The sequence below is a fragment of the Panulirus ornatus genome, chromosome 10 (assembly GCF_036320965.1).
Source record: "Panulirus ornatus isolate Po-2019 chromosome 10, ASM3632096v1, whole genome shotgun sequence".
Lineage (NCBI taxonomy): Eukaryota > Metazoa > Arthropoda > Malacostraca > Decapoda > Palinuridae > Panulirus > Panulirus ornatus.
Window position 1 is genome coordinate 16,915,477 of NC_092233.1, and position 23,661 is coordinate 16,939,137.

At 38.6% G+C, this 23,661-nt stretch overlaps 1 protein-coding gene across 2 annotated transcripts in view; it reads left to right on the forward strand.

Moving 5' to 3' along the window:
• LOC139750808 (uncharacterized) overlaps window positions 1-18,532 on the forward strand; it is a 79,703-nt gene extending 61,171 nt beyond the window's left edge. For both annotated transcript variants that reach the window (XM_071665563.1, XM_071665564.1), the window contains exons 4-5: window positions 13,758-13,941; window positions 15,497-18,532. In XM_071665563.1, coding sequence (XP_071521664.1) covers window positions 13,758-13,941; window positions 15,497-16,395 — 1,083 coding nt within the window. In that variant the 3' untranslated portion in view covers window positions 16,396-18,532. The remainder of the gene's footprint in view (window positions 1-13,757; window positions 13,942-15,496) is intronic.
• The last annotated feature ends 5,129 nt before the right edge of the window (window positions 18,533-23,661 follow it).

The window sequence follows — 23,661 nt, forward strand, 5'->3', positions numbered from 1 at the left end:
TCAATTTGGGGTTAAGTTTGAATGGAGAAAAACTGGAGGAAGTGAAGTGTCTTAGATATCTGGGAGTGGATATGGCAGCGGATGGAACCATGGAAGTGGAAGTGAGTCACAGGATAGGGGAGGGGGCAAAAGTTATGGGAGCGTTGAAAAATGTGTGAAAGGCGAGAACATTATCTCGGAAGGCAAAAATGGGTATGTTTGAAGGAAAAGTGGTTCCAACGATGTCATATGGTTGTGAGGTGTGGGCTCTAGATAGGGTAGTGCAGAGGAGGGTGGATGTGCTAGAAATGAGATGTTTCAGGACAGTATGTGGTGTGAGGTGGTTTGAGCGAGTAAGTAATGAAAGGGTAAGAGAGATGTATGGTAATAAAAAGTGTGGTTGAGAGAGTAGAAGAGGGTGTTTTGAAATGGTTTGGTCACATGGAGAGAATGAGTGAGGAAAGATTGACAAAGAGGGTATATGTGTCAGAGGTGGAGGGAATGAGAAGTGGGAAACCAAATTGGAGGTGGAAGGATGGAGTGAAAAAGATTTTGAGCGATTGGGGCCTGAACATGCAGGAGGGTGAAAGGTGTGCAAGGAATAGAGTGCATTGGAACAATGTGGTGAAAGGGGGTCGACATGCTGTCAGTGGATTGAACTAGGGCATATGAAACATCTGGGGTAAACCATGGAAAGTTCTGTGGGGCCTGGATGTGGAAAGGGAACTATGATTTCGGTGCATTGTACATGACAGCTAGAGACTGAGTGTGAACGAATGTGGCCTTTGTTGTCTTTTCGTAGTGCTACCTCGCTCGCATGTGGGGGAGGCTGCTGTCATTTCATCTGTGGCGGGGTGGCGACAGGAATGAATAAAGACAGCAGGTATGAATTATGTACATGTGTATATATTTATATGACTGTGTATGTATATATATGTGTACATTGAAATGTATAGGTATGTATATATGCATGTGTGGACGTTTATGCATATACATGTGTATGTGGGTGGGTTAGGCCATTCTTTCGTCTGTTTCCTTGTGCTACCTTGCTAATGCGGGAGAGAGCTACAAAGTATAATAAATAGATATTTATATATTATTATTTATATATGAATATTTGTTTCATTTATTTTGCCGCTGTTTCCCGTGTTAGCGAAGTAGCGCAAGGAAACAGATGAAAGAATGGCCCAACCCACCCACATACACATGTATATATATAAACGCCTACACGTGCACACATCATGCCTATACATTTCAACGTATACATACATATACATACACAGACACATATATATATGTTTGATTGAGTAAGTAATGAAAGGGTAAGAGAGATGTGTGGAAATAAAAAGAGTGTGGTTATAAGAGAGCAGAAGAGGGTGTATTGAAATGATTTGGACATATGGAGAGAATGAGTAAGGGAAGATTGACAAAGAGGATTGTCAGAGGTGAAGGGAACAAGAAGCCAGAGAGCAAATTGGAGGTGGAAGGGCTGGAGTGAAATGCCAGGAGAGATTGGGCATAGAATGTTATAAAAGATGAGAGGAAAGGAAACAATAGAATTGAGTGAGGAATAGAGATATTCATTGAAGCTGTGCTGGCATGTACAAGGTGGTAGGTGCGCAGATGAGAAAGGGTAGTAGTGGTGAGATAAGATAAAGTACCTTGTGATAGAGAAGGTATAGGCAGTATATTGCAGGGAAGGAGTGCCAATGATTTGGAGATATACATGAGAAAGTGGAAGGAGTTCAAGAGGAAGATGCAGGTATGTAAATAGAGGGCAAATGAGAGGTAAGGGAGTGATTATCAATAAACTTGAGGTAGAATAAGATGGCTTGGAAGGAAGTTAAGTGTCAGAAACACAATAGAGCAAATGAGAACATTACTGAAAGGCCAAATTAGGAAGTGCTAACAAACAGGTAGTGATGGGGTGAGTATTTTGGAGGATTGGCGAATGTGTTTGATGGTGGGTGTTTTGGCCGAGGAGGTGTGCAAAGTAAGAGTCATGGAAATTGGGTTGGTGAAGAGAAAATAGGTGGTGAAAGCCTTGTGCAAGACAAATTGTGGTCACAAGGCTACTTGGGTGAATAGTAATGCAGTTGAATTTCTTTAGGTAGAGGCAGCTGTGTTGTTGATTTGTTAGCTAGGATTTTGAGTATGTGTATGGATCATGGTAAAATGCCTAAGGATTGGCAGAATATATGCATTATGCCATTGTATAAAGGTAAGGGGATAAAGATGAGTTTTCAAACTGTAGAGGTATAAGTTTGTTGAATGTACATGGAAGTGTCTTGACTGAGAGTGTGTTAGCATGCACAGAGCACCAGAGAGGGGAAGAACAAAGTAGTTTCAGGTGTGGTAGAGAATGTGTGGATTGGAGTCTTTTAAGAATATTCATAAATAATTTGTAGAGAAATAGAAGGATTGTATGTAGAGAAAGTGTATGATAAAAGTTGATAGTAGTGCTCTGTGGAAGGTTTTGCCATTATATGATGTGGGATGAAATTAATTAGAAGCAGCGAGGAGTTTCGTTTTTATTGAAAGAGTAAGACTTGTGTGCAAGTAGGTAGAGATGAGGATGAGTGGCTTATGGTGAAGATGGATCTATGGCAGGGGTAAGTAATGTTACTATGACTGTTCAATGTGTTCATGGATAGGATGATGAGGGAGATAAATGGAAGGGTCTTGGTGAGAGGAGCAGGTATGCAGTTTTGGGGATTGTTGAAGAGAGAGAGAGAGAGAGAGAGAGAGAGAGAGAGAGAGAGAGAGAGAGAGAGAGAGAGAGAGAGAGAGAGAGAGAGTCCTTTGTAGTTAGCTGATAATACAACACTGGTGGCAAATTTGAGTGAAAAATTGCAAAAGCTGGTGTCTGAGTTTGGAAGAGCATGTGAAAGGAGAAAGTTGAGAGTAAATGTGAATAAAAGCAAGGTTATTAGGTGTAGCAATGAAGAGAGTGTGGCTACCTGGAAAGTGAGTTTGAATTGAGAGAACTTGGAGGAAGTGGAGTGTTTTAGATACCTGAGAGAAGATATGGAACTATGGGAGCTGAAGTGAACCATACGATGGATGAGGTGGCAAAGGTCGTGGAAACTTTCAGGAATGTGTGGAAAGAGAGGTCATGGTTATGTTTGTTAGTCTAGTAATCCTTTTGGTGCTGTACGGATGTGAGGGGTTGAGAAAAAAAGTAAAGGATAGGTTGGATATGTTGTAAATGAAATGTTTGTGGACAGTATGTGTTGTGAGGAGGGTTCATGAAATAAGAAATGATAGGATAAGAGAGATGTGGTAGTGAGAAGAGAATGTATGCAGGAGCTGAATAGGGTGTGCTTAAATGGTGTGGACATATGAAGAAGATGAGTGAGGAAAGGTTGACTAAGAGGGTATACAATTGAAAGTTAAACAAAGAGAGTGGATTGGGGAACCAAGGAGGAGGTGAAAGGATTGGATGAAAGATGCTTTGAAGGCTCAGGGCCAAAACATGCAGTAAGGTGCAAGGTGTGCAAGGGATAGAGTGAATTGGAGCAGTGTAGTTTACTGGGAACAATATGATGTCAGTGGGCTGAAGTGGGCAAAGTGAAGTGGTTAGGAGAAACCATGGAAAAGTGAGTGGGGCCTGATTATACATGATGTCAAGAGAGTGATTTGAGCGAATGAGGCCATTTTTCCATCTGTGCCTTGCACTGCCTTGCAAATGCAGGTAATGTTCAACCAGTCACCATTAATTGCATAATGTATATCAAATACAGAGCATCAGATTGGGGAAGAGCAGTGTGGTTTCAGAAGTGGTAGAGGATGTGTGGATCAGGTGTTTGCTTTGAAGAATGTATGCGAGAAATACTTAGAAAAGCAAATGGATTTGTATGTAGCATTTATGGATCTGGAGAAGGCATATGATAGAGTTGATAGAGATGCTCTGTGGAAGGTATTAAGAATATATGGTGTGGGAGGCAAGTTGTTAGAAGCAGTGAAAAGTTTTTATCGAGGATGTAAGGCATGTGTACGTGTAGGAAGAGAGGAAAGTGATTGGTTCTCAGTGAATGTAGGTTTGCGGCAGGGGTGTGTGATGTCTCCATGGTTGTTTAATTTGTTTATGGATGGGGTTGTTAGGGAGGTAAATGCAAGAGTCTTGGAAAGAGGGGCAAGTATGAAGTCTGTTGGGGATGAGAGAGCTTGGGAAGTGAGTCAGTTGTTGTTCGCTGATGATACAGCGCTGGTGGCGGATTCATGTGAGAAACTGCAGAAGCTGGTGACGGAGTTTGGTAAAGTGTGTGGAAGAAGAAAGTTAAGAGTAAATGTGAATAAGAGCAAGGTTATTAGGTACAGTAGGGTTGAGGGTCAAGTCAATTGGGAGGTGAGTTTGAATGGAGAAAAACTGGAGGAAGTGAAGTGTTTTAGATATCTGGGAGTGGATCTGTCAGCGGATGGAACCATGGAAGCGGAAGTGGATCATAGGGTGGGGGAGGGGGCGAAAATTTTGGGAGCCTTGAAAAATGTGTGGAAGTCGAGAACATTATCCCGGAAAGCAAAAATGGGTATGTTTGAAGGAATAGTGGTTCCAACAATGTTGTATGGTTGCGAGGCGTGGGCTATGGATAGAGTTGTGCGCAGGAGGATGGATGTGCTGGAAATGAGATGTTTGAGGACAATGTGTGGTGTGAGGTGGTTTGATCGAGTAAGTAACGTAAGGGTAAGAGAGATGTGTGGAAATAAAAAGAGCGTGGTTGAGAGAGCAGAAGAGGGTGTTTTGAAATGGTTTGGGCACATGGAGAGAATGAGTGAGGAAAGATTGACCAAGAGGATATATGTGTCGGAGGTGGAGGGAACGAGGAGAAGAGGGAGACCAAATTGGAGGTGGAAAGATGGAGTGAAAAGGATTTTGTGTGATCGGGGCCTGAACATGCAGGAGGGTGAAAGGAGGGCAAGGAATAGAGTGAATTGGAGCGATGTGGTATACAGGGGTTGACGTGCTGTCAGTGGATTGAATCAAGGCATGTGAAGCGTCCGGGGTAAACCATGGAAAGCTGTGTAGGTATGTATATTTGCGTGTGTGGACATGTGTATGTACATGTGTATGGGGGGGGTTGGGCCATTTCTTTCGTCTGTTTCCTTGCGCTACCTCGCAAACGCGGGAGACAGCGACAAAGTATAAAAAAAAAAAAAAAAAAAAAATATCAAATACTGTATTCCTGTAACTCAGTCAACATGTAATTATTCATCACTGTATTTTCAGCTAACCATCACTCAATGCATGATATAAACCTAGTATTTATTTTTGCAAGCTCTTTTAAGATCATTGATCTCCCAGTCCTGTAATATCTCAGCTGTGTATTTTCAGCCATGTGGCTGTTTAAATTCAATAAACTATTCATTACAGGTTATACCTCTTTAATCCCATAAGCTTGGGACCTGGCCATTGCCGGACCACAGAAAATGCCGGAAAACAGAAATTGACCCCTAAATCATAAACAGTTGATCCAATCTCATGCTACTAACACAAAGTCTTTACAGAAGTTCCTTTATCTAATTTTTTCAGTAACTCCACCTTTTCAAGCATAGATAATGATTTATGCTTGTACTTATTTGCCCGAGCACCATCTTCTGCAGCTCTTGGTCTATTGGATGACATCCTGAAGGGCTAAAATACAGCTGAATGTAAGAAATTGAGAAGACTGTTAATTAGCTCGGATGCAGTGTAAACTGATTTCGGTGCCTTAGCACTGCTAAAAGCTCTGCCTTGATGGCAGATCCACAAACTAATAACTAATGGTGGTGATTTCAAAATGTACCAAACCATGGGAGTTGCTGGACCACAGAGCACTGGATTAGAGAGGTACAACTTGTTTTATAACCATTGTTGATATTATTATATGTATGAAAGAAGCAGTAATATTTAGTATATATGTATTTTTTTTGTTTTATGCATATTATGCACATGTTTACTCATCATTCATAAAGAACATTGTTACTTCTACTGTAAAATTAACTACATAAGTTACTGTGTAAACTCTTGCTTCCTTCCATGATGGTGCAGTTACATTGTCATTGATGATTTATGGGAGATCGCTTGTGATGCATGTGATGATTTATGGGAGATCGCTTGTGATGCATGATATTTCCAGCTGTGTTGTCCTGTTGCTGATGACACATATGGATAAGATGTGGAGTCATATATGATCTGGGAATTTAGAGGAGGGCATGAAAGTTTAGGGCCACAAATGTGGCTCAGTTATCGTACTATATCCAGTCCAAATGTGGCTTGGTGCAGTGAAAGAGCAGTTACATTTTCTTTTAATGATTAATGGGTGACTGTGATGCATGGCATTTTTTGCAGCTGTGTTTTTAGGATTCTAGTGACATCTGTGGATAAGATGTGGAGCCATGTATCAGCTGAGAATTCAAAATGAGGGCATGAAGGTGTGATAGCACAACTGTGTCTTAATGCATTGTGCCATGGTGAGCACATGTGGCCAGGCACAGTGAAAGGGTTAAGTTCCACCATTCAGTACATCTTTTAAGTATGGATTTTTAAACTGACATTAAATGGAAACTTTAAGAATCAGTCATTCAGAAATGAACTTTAATCCTTAAACATTAGCTAACACCTGTTGATGTTCCAGGAAACAGTGGCCAATATCAAGTAATGTTCTAAATTTCCCACCTCTGTTTAGATATCCAGCTGAATTAATGTACCATTGGTAGCCAAAAGAAGTCTCATCCCTTGCTTAGAAGGATCAGAAAATAATTCTGCTATCCTTAGTATAAGATATCTTTATTGTCAAATTGCATACATTTTACAAAATGAAATTCTTTATGGCTAGAAGCTCAACTCAAGGTTAAACAGTTTACGAATTATAAGATAAAGATTATGAAATATCACATAAAAGTGCCACATAAAAGTCACGTAATGAATCATCTATTGCGCGCAGAAGCTAGAATGCTTTTTGGTACAAATGATTTCCTGAATCTTTCATTGTGCTGTGTAAGTAGAGACAGTCTTCTTCCTGACCTTAAAAGTACATGGTATTGGTGTAGATGATGGGTTACATTTTGCATGATCATCTCCACCTGCTTCATTGCACATTCCTGATACAGCAAATCTAATGTTTTAGTGTTTGCTTCTATTTTCCTAGTTTTCTCAGCAATTCTCTCAAGTTATTTTTATCTGTACTGTTTAGCTTGCCATACCAGGCAGTAATTGAAAACAAAATCTATTCTATAGTTGACCAATGAAAAGACTGATTATTTTGTTGTGTATATGTTTACTATGAACAAGTGCAGTCTTTGATTACATTTCTTATACACCATATCAGTATTTGCAACACCTTTTAACTGGTCATTATAATCACACTGCGTGGAAATCCACCTGAAGGTTATGTGTACATTGTGACCTTCCAGAAAATACATGGGTTTTTGGATGACCTCAGTTGGTAGGAGGAACACTTATATGTATCAGTATGTGAGAAAAGTGAAGAAGAATGATATATGTGAAGGAATGAGTGACTAATGGAAATTCTAGTGGCAGACTACATAAGAAGGAATGTTAGGTGTCCCCAGTGTGCTTGTGCTTATGGAAGAAATTATGTAACAGTTGCACATGATTTCCTTTGTAATCCTGGGATAATGGAAGATCTTGGTACAGATAATAGATAAAGCCCTAGAAAATATCCAAAGAAGCATGTCCATTATCCTTCTTATACATGCCAGCCATTTGAACTAACATTTATAAGTAGTGTTATTGGTGTAATATTTCTGTATAAACTCACTTATTCACTGGTAACACTGTTGCTGTATGTGATATGAAAGTACAGTAGACCCTCAATATAACGGACTAATAGGGGGGAAGGGGTGTCCGTTAATGTAGAGAGCCCGTTAAATCGAATGTAACCTGTTTCTGTGCCACATTTAAGTTCACACACTTTCTTTTAACTCCTCTATTACTGTAGGGTTTAGTGTGTGGTACAGTAATTGGGTGGGGGGCACTCAGCAATGTGGGAAAGCTTGGCTGGCAGTTGGAGGCAGGAATCAGACTGAGATAGAGGTTATGTCACCCCCTCTCCTTTGAAAGGATCCTTCTTTATAATAAAGTGAGGATGGACTATGTGCTTTCATTGCACCTCTTACATGACACAGTGAGTAGGATTCAAACCTATGCGGGAAAACCCCAAGTTATCGCATGGCTATTCACCTTCTTAAGGAGATGGGGTGCACCCAAGGAAATTGCCTTGGAGGGGAACCAATCTAGACAGCAAGGAGATGGAAGCTTTCTGCAAAAAATGGGGAATCATGGTGTGCAGCCCCTCAGGCCACTTCTTCCAGTCCATTGGACATACCGAAGCAGTGGTATAGGCAGCCAAAAGGGTGTTGAAGGGCAACATGAGTGTTGGAGGTAACCTGAACAACAGCAAAGCAACTCAAGCTATTCTCCAGCATCTCAACATCCCCCAAAGAAAGGAGAACAAGTCACCCACATAGCTGGCAGCAGGAAGACAGTTGCAAGATGGTGTCGTGGCGCCCCTCATACATTATCCGATATACCAACAATGGAGAACTGCTCTGCAAAACAGGGAGTGGGCCATAGCAGAGAGCTAGGCTTGTGTGTAGGGTGGCCCAGCTGGTGATGCCACTGTGCTGCCCTTGCTCTCCATGGATGTTGTTTTAAAGGTATGGGACAGGTCGAGTGTAGTAGTGGAGTTGAAACCACATAGACAGTACTCAGTGAAGCTGGACGGCATTGGCCGCCTGTCTTTGCAAAACCGACGTCACCTATGTCCCTGGGTTTTGTTGATGCCCATGACACCCGCAGGGCAAAGGGAGTACCCACCAGCTGCAGCTTCATTGCCAGTTGTGATGACACCCAGCCTCAGGTGGCAGCACCCCTCACCATGTGAGACACTGCCCTGCACACTTGCAAGATTTATGTTTGCAGTGGCTCCTGTGAAGAGTGAACACACTAATTTATGCCATTTTTGTTTTGTTCGCATGTAAAGGAAGTGTATCGTTGCTGAGCAGTGATATATGTGTATTTTGCCTTATGCCTCGTCAAATTTTAATTTCATCCTGTTTATGTTGTTGTTTTCTCAATTTTAGTTGATTTTGCTTTTGTTGTAACAAAATGTCACATTTAGTCACCAAAACCAGATGAGGGGGTGTAGGGTTTAGTGTGTGGTATGATAGTTGGATGGCAGGCACCCAGCAGCGTGGGAATGCTCGCCTGGCAGTTGGAGGCAGGAGTCAGAGGTGATGCCACTCCTCTACTGTGAAAGGATACTTTTATATAATAAGGCGAGGACGAACTGCCTGCTTTCATTGCCCCTCTTACAATCACTTGATGCCATTTTGAATTGTAAGGATTGCAAAATTATTTGATAAATAAATTTACAATTTGAAATAACAGAAACACTGAACCAGGATATGTGAAGCATCTGGGGTAAATCATGGAAAGGTGTATGGGACCTGGATGTGAATTGGGAGCTGTTGTTTCAGTGCATTTCACATAACGGTTAGAGACTGAATGTGAATGAATAGGGCCTTTTTTGTCTATTCTTGGGCTGCCTCACTGAAGCAGGGTATAGTGATGCTGGTTTCTTCTGGGGTAGGGTAGCGACAGGAATGGATGAAGGCAAGTAAGTAGGAATATGTACATGTGTATGTATGTAATGTCTGCGTATGTGTATGTTTTGATATGTACATGTGCCTGTGTGGGTGTTTCTGTACTAAAATGTGTACATAAGTGGATGAGCCGTTCTTCGTCTGTTTTCTGGTGCTACCTGGCTGATGCGGGTAACCGATTATTTATAGTAAAATGAAATATGGAACACTCTGTATACAACTTGACCACATGATAGCTTGAGGCAGACTCAGACTGAAACAGAGTGAGTCTACCTCACACTACCAAAAATAAGTGCATTATGAAATAAACATGGATTGGCATTTGAGATTTTAATTTTTTTTTCATTTTTTGAATTTAAATTTATGTACTTTATTATTATTTGTCCTTTAAATCCAGAATCCAGTATGCCAGGATCCTTTAAATTGAGGGTTTACTGTACTTATTAATAAGAGTAGAGTTTTCAGTATAAAGAAAGACAATGCATCTTTCAGTATTCTTACCACATTTTCCAGCTAATCTTTCACACTGAAATTTTGCACGAAAGGTGTAAAATTTCAATATATAGGTGTTATTTACTACCAACATTGTGCTTATGTATGATTTGAGAGTACAGTAAGAAAACTAGCTTAATAGAAAAAAAGAAATATCATTTCTGTATCTTCCTGTAGTATCAGTAGTAGTTAGCCACATCTTTCCTTCCTCCTCCAGTGTCATCTTTCCTTCCTCCTCCAGTGTCCTCTGGATGCTCACTTGGCATGGGACCAGCCAGCAAAATTGTAATTATGTGATTTACTGATATTTTTCTGTTGATTTTGAATGCTAATTTATTTTTTTTAAGGGGATTTGTTTATTTTTACCCCTAGTCTGTGATGGAATTTCTGAACAGTGCCCACCATTCAAGGGTTAGGCATAGTCAATCAAATGATCACTTTTTTATAGTCCATCATTCAGTCACAGACTTCTGATTTCTTCCATTCAGACATAAATTGTCCAATATGAATTTCAGCATAAACGTTTGTTATCTACTATTAAGTGCAAACCTTGAAAAAGAATCATTTAAGTGAAAAGTATATCATTTTACATTATAATGCAAACTTTGAAGCTCATGCCAGTTTAATAACAACCTTTGAATTATCACATAATTGTAGGTTGTTACACTTCCTCTACTTAGTGCTAATCTTTCAGTTGAGTAATATAATTGAAATATTCTAAAGCCATTAAGTTTAATGGTAACTTTTGACCTTCATCCTTTGAATTATAACCAGTAAACTAATTCCATTGTTGTTTACTGCTACATGTCTGTTAGAAATGACTTGTTGCACTGGTTAGTAACCCAGTATTGTAAAATTCTTTTAGGATTGTGTTATCATGACCTTTCTGTTAGGAACAAGTTACATTTACTTACTTGTTAGGAACAATTTTGCTACTTTTCTTTGGGGGGGGGGGGGAGAGAGAGAGAGAGAGAGAGAGAGAGAGAGAGAGAGAGAGTTGTTGCACGTTTTTTAAGAATTAATTACAGTTGCCGGTCTTTTTTGATACCATAGAGGGGGGGGTCCCAAACTTGTAAGCATTCAAATTATAAACACCTGTACTTACAACAAGCTCCAAAAAAAGTGCATAATATCTAGTTGAACATACAGACAGTGACTCATGAACTACATACCTGCATTTTTTCAGTAAGTGTTCCTTAATATGTTTTTCTAACTGTATTTACTTCAAAACGCAAAATACCAAATACATTTGTACTGTTAGGTGTAGGTATTTCCTCTCATTTTATGCATTTCTTTATATTTTTCAACCTATGAACAGACCAGCTTATGAACAGGGTCTAGGAACCTAATTCTTTTGTAACCTGGGGTCTTCCTGTTTTGTTTCTTAAAAATGCAAAGAAAAGTAGTATCTGTAACATGCAAAGGGAATACAAAGGAATTAAAACATTACCAGACCACTGGTTCCTTTTGAGGCTGTTTGTAATGGTGGAAGATGTCAGGGACTTGCAAATTAGTGTTTTAAGAGTAGAAAGGTATAGAGAAATTTCAGAAAATGATATGTGTATTTTCATGTAACTAAGGAGATGCAAATAGAGTCAGTTGTGGACTTGAAGTGAAAGCTTACTTCAGCATATCTATATTACTACTTTCAACCATTCTGATTGGTAAATCATTCCATATGTTAATGATCCTGTGGAAGAATATCTCTTTTGCTTCACTTGAGGTAAAATGTTTACCCATAAGTTTGTATCCAGTACTACATGTGAAATAAGATAATCAAATCTTAAGCAGCTGATTAGATTGAGATTATCAAAGCCTTTCATAATTTTAACCTTCTCTTTTTAAAGCTAGATCGATTTAGGGAGGTGAATGCAAGAGTTTTGGAAAGAGGGGCAAGTATGCAGTCTGTTGTGGATGAGAGAGCTTGGGAAGTGAGTCAATTTGTTGTTTGCTGATGATACTGTGCTGGTGGCTGATTCGTGTGAGAAATTGCAGAAGCTGGTGACTGAGTTTGGCAAAGTGTGTGAAAGAAGAAAGCTGAGAGTAAATGTGAATAAGAGCAAGGTTATTAGGTACAGTAGGGTTGAGGGACAAGTAAATTGGGAGGTAAGTTTGAATGGAGAAAAACTGGAGGAAGTGAAGTATTTTAGATATCCGGGAGTGGATTTGGCAGCGGATGGAACCATGGAAGCGGAAGTGAATCATAGGGTGGAGGAGGGGGCAAATGTTCTGGGAGTGTTGAAGAATGTGTGGAAGTCAAGAACATTATCCCGGAAAGCAAAAATGGATGTGTTTGAAGGAATAGTGGTTCCAAAATGTTATATGGTTGCGAGGTGTGGGCTATAGATAGAGTTGTGCGGAGGAGGGTGGATGTGCTGGAAATGAGATGTTTGAGGACAATATGTGGTGTGAGGTGGTTTGATCGAGTAAGTGATAATAGGGTAAGAGAGATGTGTGGTAATAAAAAGAGTGTGGTTGAGAGAGCAGAAGAGGATGTTTTGAAATGGTTTGGTCACATGGAGAGAATGAGTGAGGAAAGATTGACCAAGAGGATATATGTCAGAGGTGGAGGGAATGAGGAGAAGTGGGAGACCAAATTGGAGGTGGAAAGATGGAGTGAAAAAGATTTTGAGTGATCGGGGCCTGAACATGCAGGAGGGTGAAAGGCGTGCAAGGAATAGAGTGAATTGGAACGATGTGGTATACTGGGGTCGACATGCTGTCAATGGATTGAACCAGGGCATGTGAAGCGTCTGGGGTAAACCATGGAAAGTTGTGTGGGGCCTGGATGTGGAAAGGGAGCTGTGGTTTCGGTGCATTATTACATGACAGCTAGAGACTGAGTGTGAATGAATGTAGCCTTTGTTGTCTTTTCCTAGCACTACCTCGCACACATGTGGGGAGAGGGGGTTGTTATTTCATGTGTGGCGGGGTGGTGATGGGAATGAATAAAGGCAGACAGTATGAATTATGTGCATGATTATATATGTATATGTCTGTGTGTGTGTATATATATGTATACATGGAGATGTATAGGTATGTATATTTGCATGTGTGGACGTGTATGTATATACATATGTATGTGGGTAGGTTGGGCCATTCTTTCGTCTGTTTCCTTGCGTTACCTTGCTAACATGGGAGACAGCGACAAAGTAAATAAATGAATAATGTTGTACTTATATGAACTTATATATGAGGGAATTGTTGCTCCTTTGGTTATTATGATATTTTAGTCCTCTATCAGATCCCTTTAGCAATATCAATACCCATACTCTAGCAAAGTCTGTGATTCATCAACTGCTTGACCCCATGGTCGTTGAACTAGAGACATTAGATTATATTGGACAAGTGATGATAAAGCCCACTAGTTTTGGTAGAATACTCTGCGAACTTCATTGTGAGGGATGAGTGTCCCTGAACAAATTGTGAATGTGTATGCATTTTATCCATACTGTGTAAATGGACTTGGGTAGAAGGATGATACAGTAAGATTAATTAGGTTTCTTAATATTTGTGTTTTAAGTAAAAACATGACTTAACTATAACTTCCTTTGTGAGAGATTGATCACTTTTTTCTGTAATAGTGATATTAATAAGATATATGATATTCACTTTCTTAAATTTTTTTTTACTCTTATTATGTATACAAACATAATGATGGCAATAAATTTATGTTATAGGTCAGAGATGGTGATCCTGTGATTAGAGGAGTATGTTCAACTGACAGCTCAGATAATAACAGCCCATCAGCAACCTTCACCATCTCACCAGGAGGTCTGTCCTCAGAAAGTACGCCAGTTTCAACACCTGAAGCCTCTGGTAGCAAAGTTGAACCGCTCCTTGTTCTCCCAATCAAGTTTGGAGGTCAGTATAATTTAATTGATTTGTCTGAAAGGGTAACATTAGATTGATGATCTAAGACAGGGTTTTAATCTTTTATCCTTGATAATGCTTAGTTAGTAGAAAGATCATAATAACAAGTTTACATTATTTCTTGCACATAATTTGCATACTTTTCAATTTTTGTATGGTTATTCTTGATGGTAATTTCTATTCTCGGCTTTTAGATATTTCCTATGTATTGTGTATTTTTTGTTGTCTGAGACTGGGAGTGGTTGCAGAGAAAAATGGCTTTATACAACAAGCAAGATGCAGTGTAAAGAAGTGATGGTTGAAACACTGATTACCAATATGCGATTTGAATGGTGAGCTATGTGCTCCCATCACAGCAAAATCTCATTGTAGGTATGTTGGTACACACACACACACACACACACACACACACACACACACACACACACACACACACACACTGAGTTTCAGTGGTCTTTCTTGACTTATTTTAGTGAGATCAGGTATTATCGGATGAGTTTTAGGTTAGACATAAGCACTTGTGGAGCTTGGCTTCAGATTATATAATTTTTCACTCATGTCCTTCTTGGGAGAGTTTTCAGTTTGACTCTTGAATAAGTCCTCATAGAGATTCATCACCTGATCTCAGTTTTCTTTGATTTTATTTCAGAAATAACCAAGTTAAGTGAAAAAGCTTTTAGGGAGAGATAGAGTAGCTTTTTTTGGTTTGCAGGATGCCTTTTTCCTTTAGAGGACATTCTTGATAAGCCAAAAGTTTGAGGAATTTTTTAACTCCATCCTGAAATCAAAAACATTAGACCCTCTCTAACATTTTTTGAAGTGTTTTTCTAAATGAGAATGCTCAGTTTATTTCAGACTTTTTCAGAATGACCATTAAATGAAAAAAGATTGATATTATATTGTTTGAATTACATTAGTATGCCCCAGAGCATGCCAGGTTGGATGGGAATTGGAAGCTTTTATCATGTTTTTTGTTTTAAGCCCCTCCTATTTTTGAGAATCAATCAGGTGAGCTAAAAGTCTCTACTGATCCCTATGATACCTCTCCCTTTCTTAAGGAGCAGATTATTAATAGTCTGAAAAAAGTCTTCAAAAGGTTGACACTAGAAGCATTGGGTAGACGTAGTAGTAGGAAGGAACATTGGGTGGAGCATTAGGCAGAGGTTGTACGTTGGAACTTTGGGCAGTAGTAGTCAGTAGGAACATTAAGTAGGAGCCTATGAAAACACAGGTAGAGTTGCCATGTGCGAGTGGCCAGTTAAGGGTGAGGCACAAAAGGCTAAGAAGCAGTATTGCAGCTCACCAGTTATGTAGACTCTTTTACTGTGGCCACCCCCTTGAAGGAGTTCAGAAAGGAATGGGCATCTAAAAAAAGTTAGGTAGCTTAGCACAGTGTTTTTATGGGATGCTCACATGTAGATGAACAAGAATTTGTACATATGTAGTGATATGTTATGTATGTAATCCTAATTCTTATTTATGAGGTGTGCTTTAGCTTTTTGATGTGCCATTTTATAATATCATGTATTTTTCTTTTCTTTAACAGATTCCAAAATTTATGATAAAGATAATGAGTGCATAGATAATGCCAAATCAGCAGAACCAGATGGTGTGCACTCAAAACAAGATTTATCATCAGGCCATTTGTCAGCAGAGTATGGTCTTCAGCAAATGTCATCAGAGTCGGACTCTTCATTAGTAAAGAATTCCACCATTTCAAAAGAGAATAAACAAAGAAAGATCAGCCTTGTGGAAAGAGTTCAGCAGATATCATTAGAGCCTGAGTCATTACCAGAAGACTCTTCCACCACAGATGAGACAAAACACAGAAAGATCAGCTTTGTGGAAAGAGCTCAGCATATACCATCAGATTCAGATTTTTTGTCACTAGAGAGTGCCCACACCAAAGATGAGAAAAAGCAAAGAAAGATTAGCCTTGTGGAAAGAGTTCAGCAGATACCATTAGAGGGAGAAGTTTTGTCATCGGAAAGTACCACAAATGAGACAAGGCGCAGAAAGATCAGCTTTGTGGAAAGATTTCAAATGATTCCCTTCACAGCTGATCAAGAAGGAAACAATAATAGTCCTCAGAACCTTACACCAAGAACAAGTCCCTTAGTTACTCCGCAGGCAACACCACCTCTTCAGCGGAAGCCCCTTGGTATGGCTATGGAGAAAGGTAACAAAACTGGTGTTCATAGCTATTTTTTCACAAAGCCTTTCCAGAGTTCTGAGCAGGAGTTTAGCACAGTAGCAGAGATGTCTTCAAAAGCTGATGAAGTATCTCCCTCTTCAGGATCTTCATTAAGAGCTCAGCAGCTGGAAGATGGCTCAAATTTAGCTCAGTCATTAGACCTTAGTAACAAGGTGATGGGTAAACGTCGGCCTAGGCCTAAACCTTCAACACTGAGAGAGATGAACTTCTGGGCTCCTACTTCCATGTAATTGTTAGCTCCTTTGTTGAAAAGGAAAAGGACTGTTACAACATGAATATATAGAATGCAGATATTTTTGTTACAGTGAAGTACCTGAAATTTCAAGCTTGACATATATGTATTCCACAAATTAAATCAAAAGGATCCTTGAAATATATTTTCAACTTAATGAAATTAAGATCTAAAGGGCCTTACAAAAGATCTTCAAAGGGCTTTTCAATCATTAGTACAGCACTTGAGGTTTAGGATATTTGTAATTAATGTTATGCATTTCCAGGTTTTGCTGTTTTTGAGAGAATTAGATTATGTGTATTTTTGATAAATATGAAGAAGGAAATAAAACTAGAGATTAAATTAAATTCATGTAGAATGGGATTTAGATTGGTCAAAAATTTATTAACAAAAATGTTATTTAGATTGTAGAATTACTGAACTCAAAATTTATGGAATACAGTATGCTCCAAATTCAGAAACAGGCAGATCCTATGTTGACTTTTAGGAATCAGTAGTGGTATTTTAAGTTGTTGATGTAATTGGGAGAGACTTATGGACTTATAATATCTTCTGTTAGATAATGGCTCTGAAATGAAAGCAGTAAATCTTCAGCTTTTACCCAAAACATCTTTAAGTCAATGAGAAAGCTGTCAGCAAGGTATAGAATGAACCATTCAGTCGGAAGTATAATTATTGTATTCTTATAGTTTATAATCCAGTTTTTAGATCATTAAAGCAGAGTGGTATTTTCTAGAAAGGATGAAGGAGAGAGTTTGGAAGGTACAGTTGATGGATTAAGAAAGTAATGCATTTGGTAATAAATAATTGTAATTTGAGAAAGCGAGTGTTTTAAGTACGGAGTGGAATTGGTATGTCTGGAGCATGTTAGCTTTCAGTGGAGACATGCCATCAGTTAGAAGATTATCACAAAAGTCACTTGTGTTCCTCCCATATTATATCTTTCTCTTTCTATCTATCTATCTATCTCTATCTATATCTATCTATCTATTTATCTATCTATGATATCAGTCCCTGATCAACCTCAGAACAACAAGTATAGGAATTGTGTTGTGGCTTAGAGTAAGGGTTATTCAGCAAGCTACACATGTAGTGGGGGCTACATGGTAACCTTGCCATTAAGGCAAAATCTAATCATAGGTACTCATAAGTAGGTAGGTAGGTAATCAATATCTTTCTCTCTCCTTTAGATATTGTAGAGATTCCATGTTCCTTCCATAAATTCTTAATTTCTTCCAGTCTTCTGTCAAGAAAGAAAATAGCATTGTTGTTGATATGACTTATTTTCATCAGATTTTTGTAGCTCACAGACACCATTCATTAACATGAATTTTGTGTGATTTTTTTTACTAATGAAATTATGTATTTTTATCAGTTACTTCACAAGTCATTGGAGCAGAATTGCTTTATTTAGTTAAAAATATTAGTGAACCAGTATTTTCCCTACACTGCAGTTGCTATTGGAACAAACAAAAACAAAAAAATGTAAGAACAATTAATTGATTTTAGGAATATTTGTGTACCTTGAATTTCCAACAGGTGAGTTCCCTGGGCATCCAGAAACTCACATGTGGAAGGATACCAATGTAACTTGATGATACTGTTGCTAAGTGACACATGAAACAAGCCAAAAATGATAATTGAAAAGTATTGGTAAGGAAGATGGTTGTGTTTTATTATGGATACTGTATATTGATATAGTCCTGCATTTTTAAGTGGATTAGACAATAATCATTGAAGCACGTATTCTTTGCAGTAAATTATGGCTGAATTAACGTGCAAACTTGGGAGATTATTTGAAGCAGACTGTTGCAGAACTTGTAACTCATGTATACATTGTCAACTTTCACCAAGTTATAAAACATTAATTTTAGCATTTGTTGGTATTCAGTTTGGTTAGTTTGACAGGTTTTGATATTGTTAGCTCAACTACATTTTGTATGCTCTTTTTTGGATATATATATTTTGGGTGTTTATTTTGAAAAGGGTTAAGGTTTTCTTTGCATATCTAGTAGGGGAACAATTGCTACATGTTGACATTTGATTATAAAGTATGAAATAGAACTTATTGATGATATACTTATCTTTGCAAACATGTTTTGGTTCTGTGAATTAAAAAATGTTGATAACCCTAACATGCTGGTGATTTTGAATATACCATTACTGTTTTCTTATTATTAAGGAAATTGAATTAATTTGTTATGGAGTGAGCTGTTGCTTTTATAAGAACTTTTTGAAAATTGATTTTGGATATTTAATGATTTATATTATTTTTCAGATTTAAGAAATAAAAGATTTCATTCTCATGTCTTGTTCGACAGTATGGAAAGTGTAATCGCAAGAAACACTAAATATGATAATAGGTAATGAACTACAGGTTGTTCCTCTTTAATCCAGCAACCTTGGGATTGGCCATTGCTGGACCACAGAAAATGCCAGAAAACAGAAATTGACTCCTAAGTCATACACAGTTGATGATCTGATCTCAGAGTACTCACACAAAGTCTTTACAGAAGTTCCTTTATCTCATTTTTTCAGTAACTTCACCATTTCAGGCATAGATAATTATTTGTTCTTTTACTTATTTGCACTGGCACCATCTTCTGCAGCTCTTGGTTTTGTGGATGACATTCTGAAGGGCTAGAATATGCTGAATATAAGAAATTAAAAGGACTCTTAATTAGCTCGGCTGCAGAGTAAACAGATTTTGTTGCTTTAGCGCTGCTAACAGTGCCACCCAGGTGAGAGACCCACAAACTAATAACTAATGGTGGCAGATTCAGAATGTGCTGGACCATGGGAGTTACTGGATTGGAGAGGTACAACCAGTGTTATGCAGTACACTTGATCCATCCTCAGGAATGTAAGTAGGGCTAATCAAACCACACAGAATATCCCATCTCATAGATAATACTTTGAAAAGGCCAACATTAGGTGCAGACTTGTGGTTGGAAAGTTTTCCCATGGTATGTAATTTTTTGTACCCATTTATTCAACCTGTGGATGTTCAGCTCTGCTTTCAGTGCATTATACATGACAGGTAAAGAGTGGATGATGGTAAATGGGGCCATCTTTTAACTGTTCTTGGTGCTACCTCGCTGAGGTAGTAAATTGCATACAAGTATGAAAAAAAAGATATTAATCCACTTGAAAAGTCAAGCAGTGACAGGAAATGTTGACCACCACATTGTTTTACCATGTATTGCTGGCTTATGTGAAAGTTTCAGTCTTTATTGAGAAGATCAGGAAAGTCTTCTGAAAAGCAGTAAAGAAAATTATCCACCATGGGAATGAAATGAAATAGGTAATCTGTGAGATATTAAAGTAAAGGAGTTTGATGGTTTGCATATTCTTTAATCTAGAGTGTATGTAAGCCTTGATTGAAGGCAGCCCTCAGTAGGTTTGACAGTAGTGATGGTAATGTACCTGTATAATTCAAATTATGTATGTATTTATGCGAGTGGGATAATTCCTCTAAATGTTGCATTGCATTTCTAGCCTGAATTTCAAGGCCACCCACCAAGTCTGGTTGGTTGCCAAGGTGGCAGTGTATGAAAATTTCTCCCTGGAGTTGGTCATCCTCCATTGATGCCACTGACAGTACATTCTCATTTGTTTTCTCAGAAGGAAATTAAATAGCTTTTTGCTAGATTTAGGGGATCAGGCAGATGATCCTAAATAACTTGATGGTGATGATTAGTCCTTGGACTGTGTGGAGAGTGATAGTTTGTACAGTAACTTCCAACACCTGAAAGCTGATGAAGATGAGGCAGAAGGTGTTGGTAATAAATGTGGAGGGAGTGATGCTGGCACATGTTGACCTTTTCAACATTGCACATTACTGGTGCAGCTAATAGTTTTATAGACAGTTTTGCTGATGTGAAAAAACTTTTAGAAATCACATTGATTATAACAAGAAAAAATTATTTTTTATAAGCTAAAACAAGATTATCAGTAAGCAGTATTTCTGTATACAGTTACTAAAACAAGTGACAAGAAATGCACTGTCAACACTTGACACTTGGACCTGACTCCCTCGCTTTTTAGTGTGTCATGAAACGTCTACAAGACTTCAACACATAATCAGTGAAAGTAGTGGATGAAATGCTCTAATAGAGTGATATTTTTAGTGTTGTCTTTGAGGACATTAGGTTAATTTTTTTTTTTTTTAACAACTTGGAGAACTCAGATTCATGGGGTTGGAAAAGAACCCTAACGTGGGATATAGTGGTGAAGATTGTGATAGTGTTAAGATCTTTAAGAGATAAAGTACAGATTAATGACATGAAAGCCATTTTATTTACTGATTTAGAAATTATTTGAAAGGGAATAATTGCAGTTGAAAAGCAAGATGATAGAGAAAGGCAAAGAATATACCTTCTTATTCATAACTCTTGATCCTGTTTACATGAGATGATTCAAGGTTCAAGTGCTTATATCATTAGACTCTCTGTACATATCTGCAACTCATATTTAGTACTGTTGTAATAATTTGCTGCAATGCAGTAGTGAGCACCTGCATATTAAGTGTGTTAGTAAGCTCTGGATGGAAGCCATACTATTGTCCTTTTGCTGTGTTTTATGCTCACTTTTTTAGGGAAGTTGCCATTGCTGCTATACTTGTAATTTTCAACTAATGGAATGTACTGTATTGTAACAGGAATATAATAAACATCAGTGATATACAGTTGTCATTTGACATTATAGTAATACTGTACTGTATTTTACTGCTGTGTGCAATTGTACAAATTTGTATTGTAACTGAAAAAATCACTCGAAAAACTTACTTACCCAAAAGCTAGAGACTAACATTGCTTAAACCATTCACTGCAGTTCGTACATATGTGGTCTCTTGGAAGAATAAGTGTTCACTGTGGCTGGTACATTTATATGGTTTCTGCATTCAGAACTCCTGGTCAGAATCTTAGCAGGCAAATGATGGTAATAGAAGGCCTTACTCCCTTCATCCATAATGATCCTTCAGATGTGGGCATTTTCATCAGTTGTATGAACAAGTTTGTGCTTGATCATGGCAGAAGGGGTACTACAAGAATTACAAGCTGCTGCCACGTGATTCTAGTGCCATGATTATGCTGACATTCTTGTTGAATATGATTTGGATCAGCTGAGTGTATTAATAAGAGATGAATGTCCATTTAGGGAAGATGAAAGGTATTGTGATCCAGGGGGAGACAATGATGGTGGACATGATCCACACACACTGCCACCAGTATGAACAAGGTGTGTAAGTTGTGGGGATGGAGCAGTTAGCTGGCAGGCTACAACTTTTATGGCAAAAGACTTTGTGTTTGATTCCTCAGATTCATGAATAGAAAATGCCTGTCCGAAGGAACTTGATTTCTTTCTTTAGTTTATTGAGACAGACTTGAAGGAAAAGATTGTGGAGGAAAACTATAGATATTATCATTATCTTAGCGAAACATTTCCTCCAATTTCACCTCACTATACTTTGGCTGATGGAAATAATACAACCAAGTATGAGACTTTTCCACTGTGCAATGATTCATACATTGCATGTAAAAAAAAAATAATAGAATGAATGAGTATTGTGCAACAGATATGTAAGAGAGGAAGAATTTTGGAAAGCTAACACTTTATGACCGCTTTCTTCTAGTCTTGTGAGTTACTCACTTTGTTGATAATAAACTACTTATGCAAGGAGGTGATAAGTTGCAAAAAATCTGGCAAATTCTTGAACATTACATAAACTTCCAGACCAAGTTTATACCTTTTCATGATTTATGAACAGATGTGAGTTTAGTGCTGTTAAGGGCTTGTTTGGCACATGTTCTCCCAAATGCAACACTCTTTGAATACAGAGTAAATGATAAGTATCTTGATCATTACTTTTAAAATGAATATTCTTTTATATTCAAAATAGTTATCCTTGTGCAACTATCTCTACACTTTCACAAAAAATTATAATTGGAAACAAAATATCCTGCTGTTACATCATGCATCTGGCAGCGCAGATTGAACTATGTAACCTTGAAAATACACATATGTTGATGGCTTAAGGACAGCCAATCTAGCTGAGTCCTACATTGCCACCATGAAAACTACTACTGACACTTCCACTCAAGTGTTCCCCAAAATCTTGCCACTCATCTTTCTTCTTATGGCCAGGTATGGCATAAGCACTAATAATTGTCCATCTCTCACATTTTACTCTCATTTTTACCCACAATAGTCTGGAGCTCACTGCCATACAGTTTAACACATTCTCACAACTCTTGCTTCAGCAGTATTACGACTCCTTTCTTAGCTTTTGCCCTCCCAACCCCAACTTCCTTACTCCTAAGACATTCCTGAACCATTCTTCCCTTTTACACTTGAGCTTTACCTTCATGCAGAGCCAGAACATCCAGGATCCTTACCTCAAATATACTATATATCTGTCCTTTCTTCTCTACTTGGTCACATCCATACACATTTTGATGCCATAGCCTGAGCCTTCGAGCAGGATGAGCACTTCTAGCATGGCTCCTTCTGTTACTTTTGGAAATTGAAAAGAAGGAGGATTGTTCCAGCCCCCTACTCCCACCCCTCATGGGCACCTGTGACATGCAGGGAATATGGGGTAAACCATGGAAAGGTCTGTGGGGCCTGGATGTGGATAGGGAGCTGTGGTTTCGGTGCACTACACATGATAGCTATAGACTGGGTGTGAATGAATGTGGCCTTTTCTCTCTCTTTTCCTGGCACTATGTCGCTGAAGCAGGGTGTAGCAATGCTGTTTCCTATGGGATAGGGTAGAGACAGGAATGGATGAAGGCTAGCTCCACAAAACTTTTCATGGTTTACTCCAGACGCTTCACGAGCCCTGGTTCATTCCATTGACAGCACTGTCGACCCCAGTTTACCACATCGTTCTAATTCACTCTATTCCTTGCGCGCCTTTCACCCTTCTGTATGTTCAGGCCCCGATCGCTCAAAATCTTTTTCACTCCATCCTTCCACCTCCAATTTGGTCTCCCACTTCTCGTTCCCTCCACCTCAGACACATATATCCTCTTTGTCAATCTTTCCTCACTCATTCTCACCATGTAACCAAACCATTTCAATACACCCTCTTCTGCTCTCTCAACCACACTCTTTTTATTACCACACATCTCTCTTACCCTTTCATTACTTACTCGATCAAACCACCTCACACCACATATTGTCCTCAATCATCTCATTTCTAACACATCCACCCTCCTCTACACAACCCTACCTATAGCCCATGCCTCACAATTACATA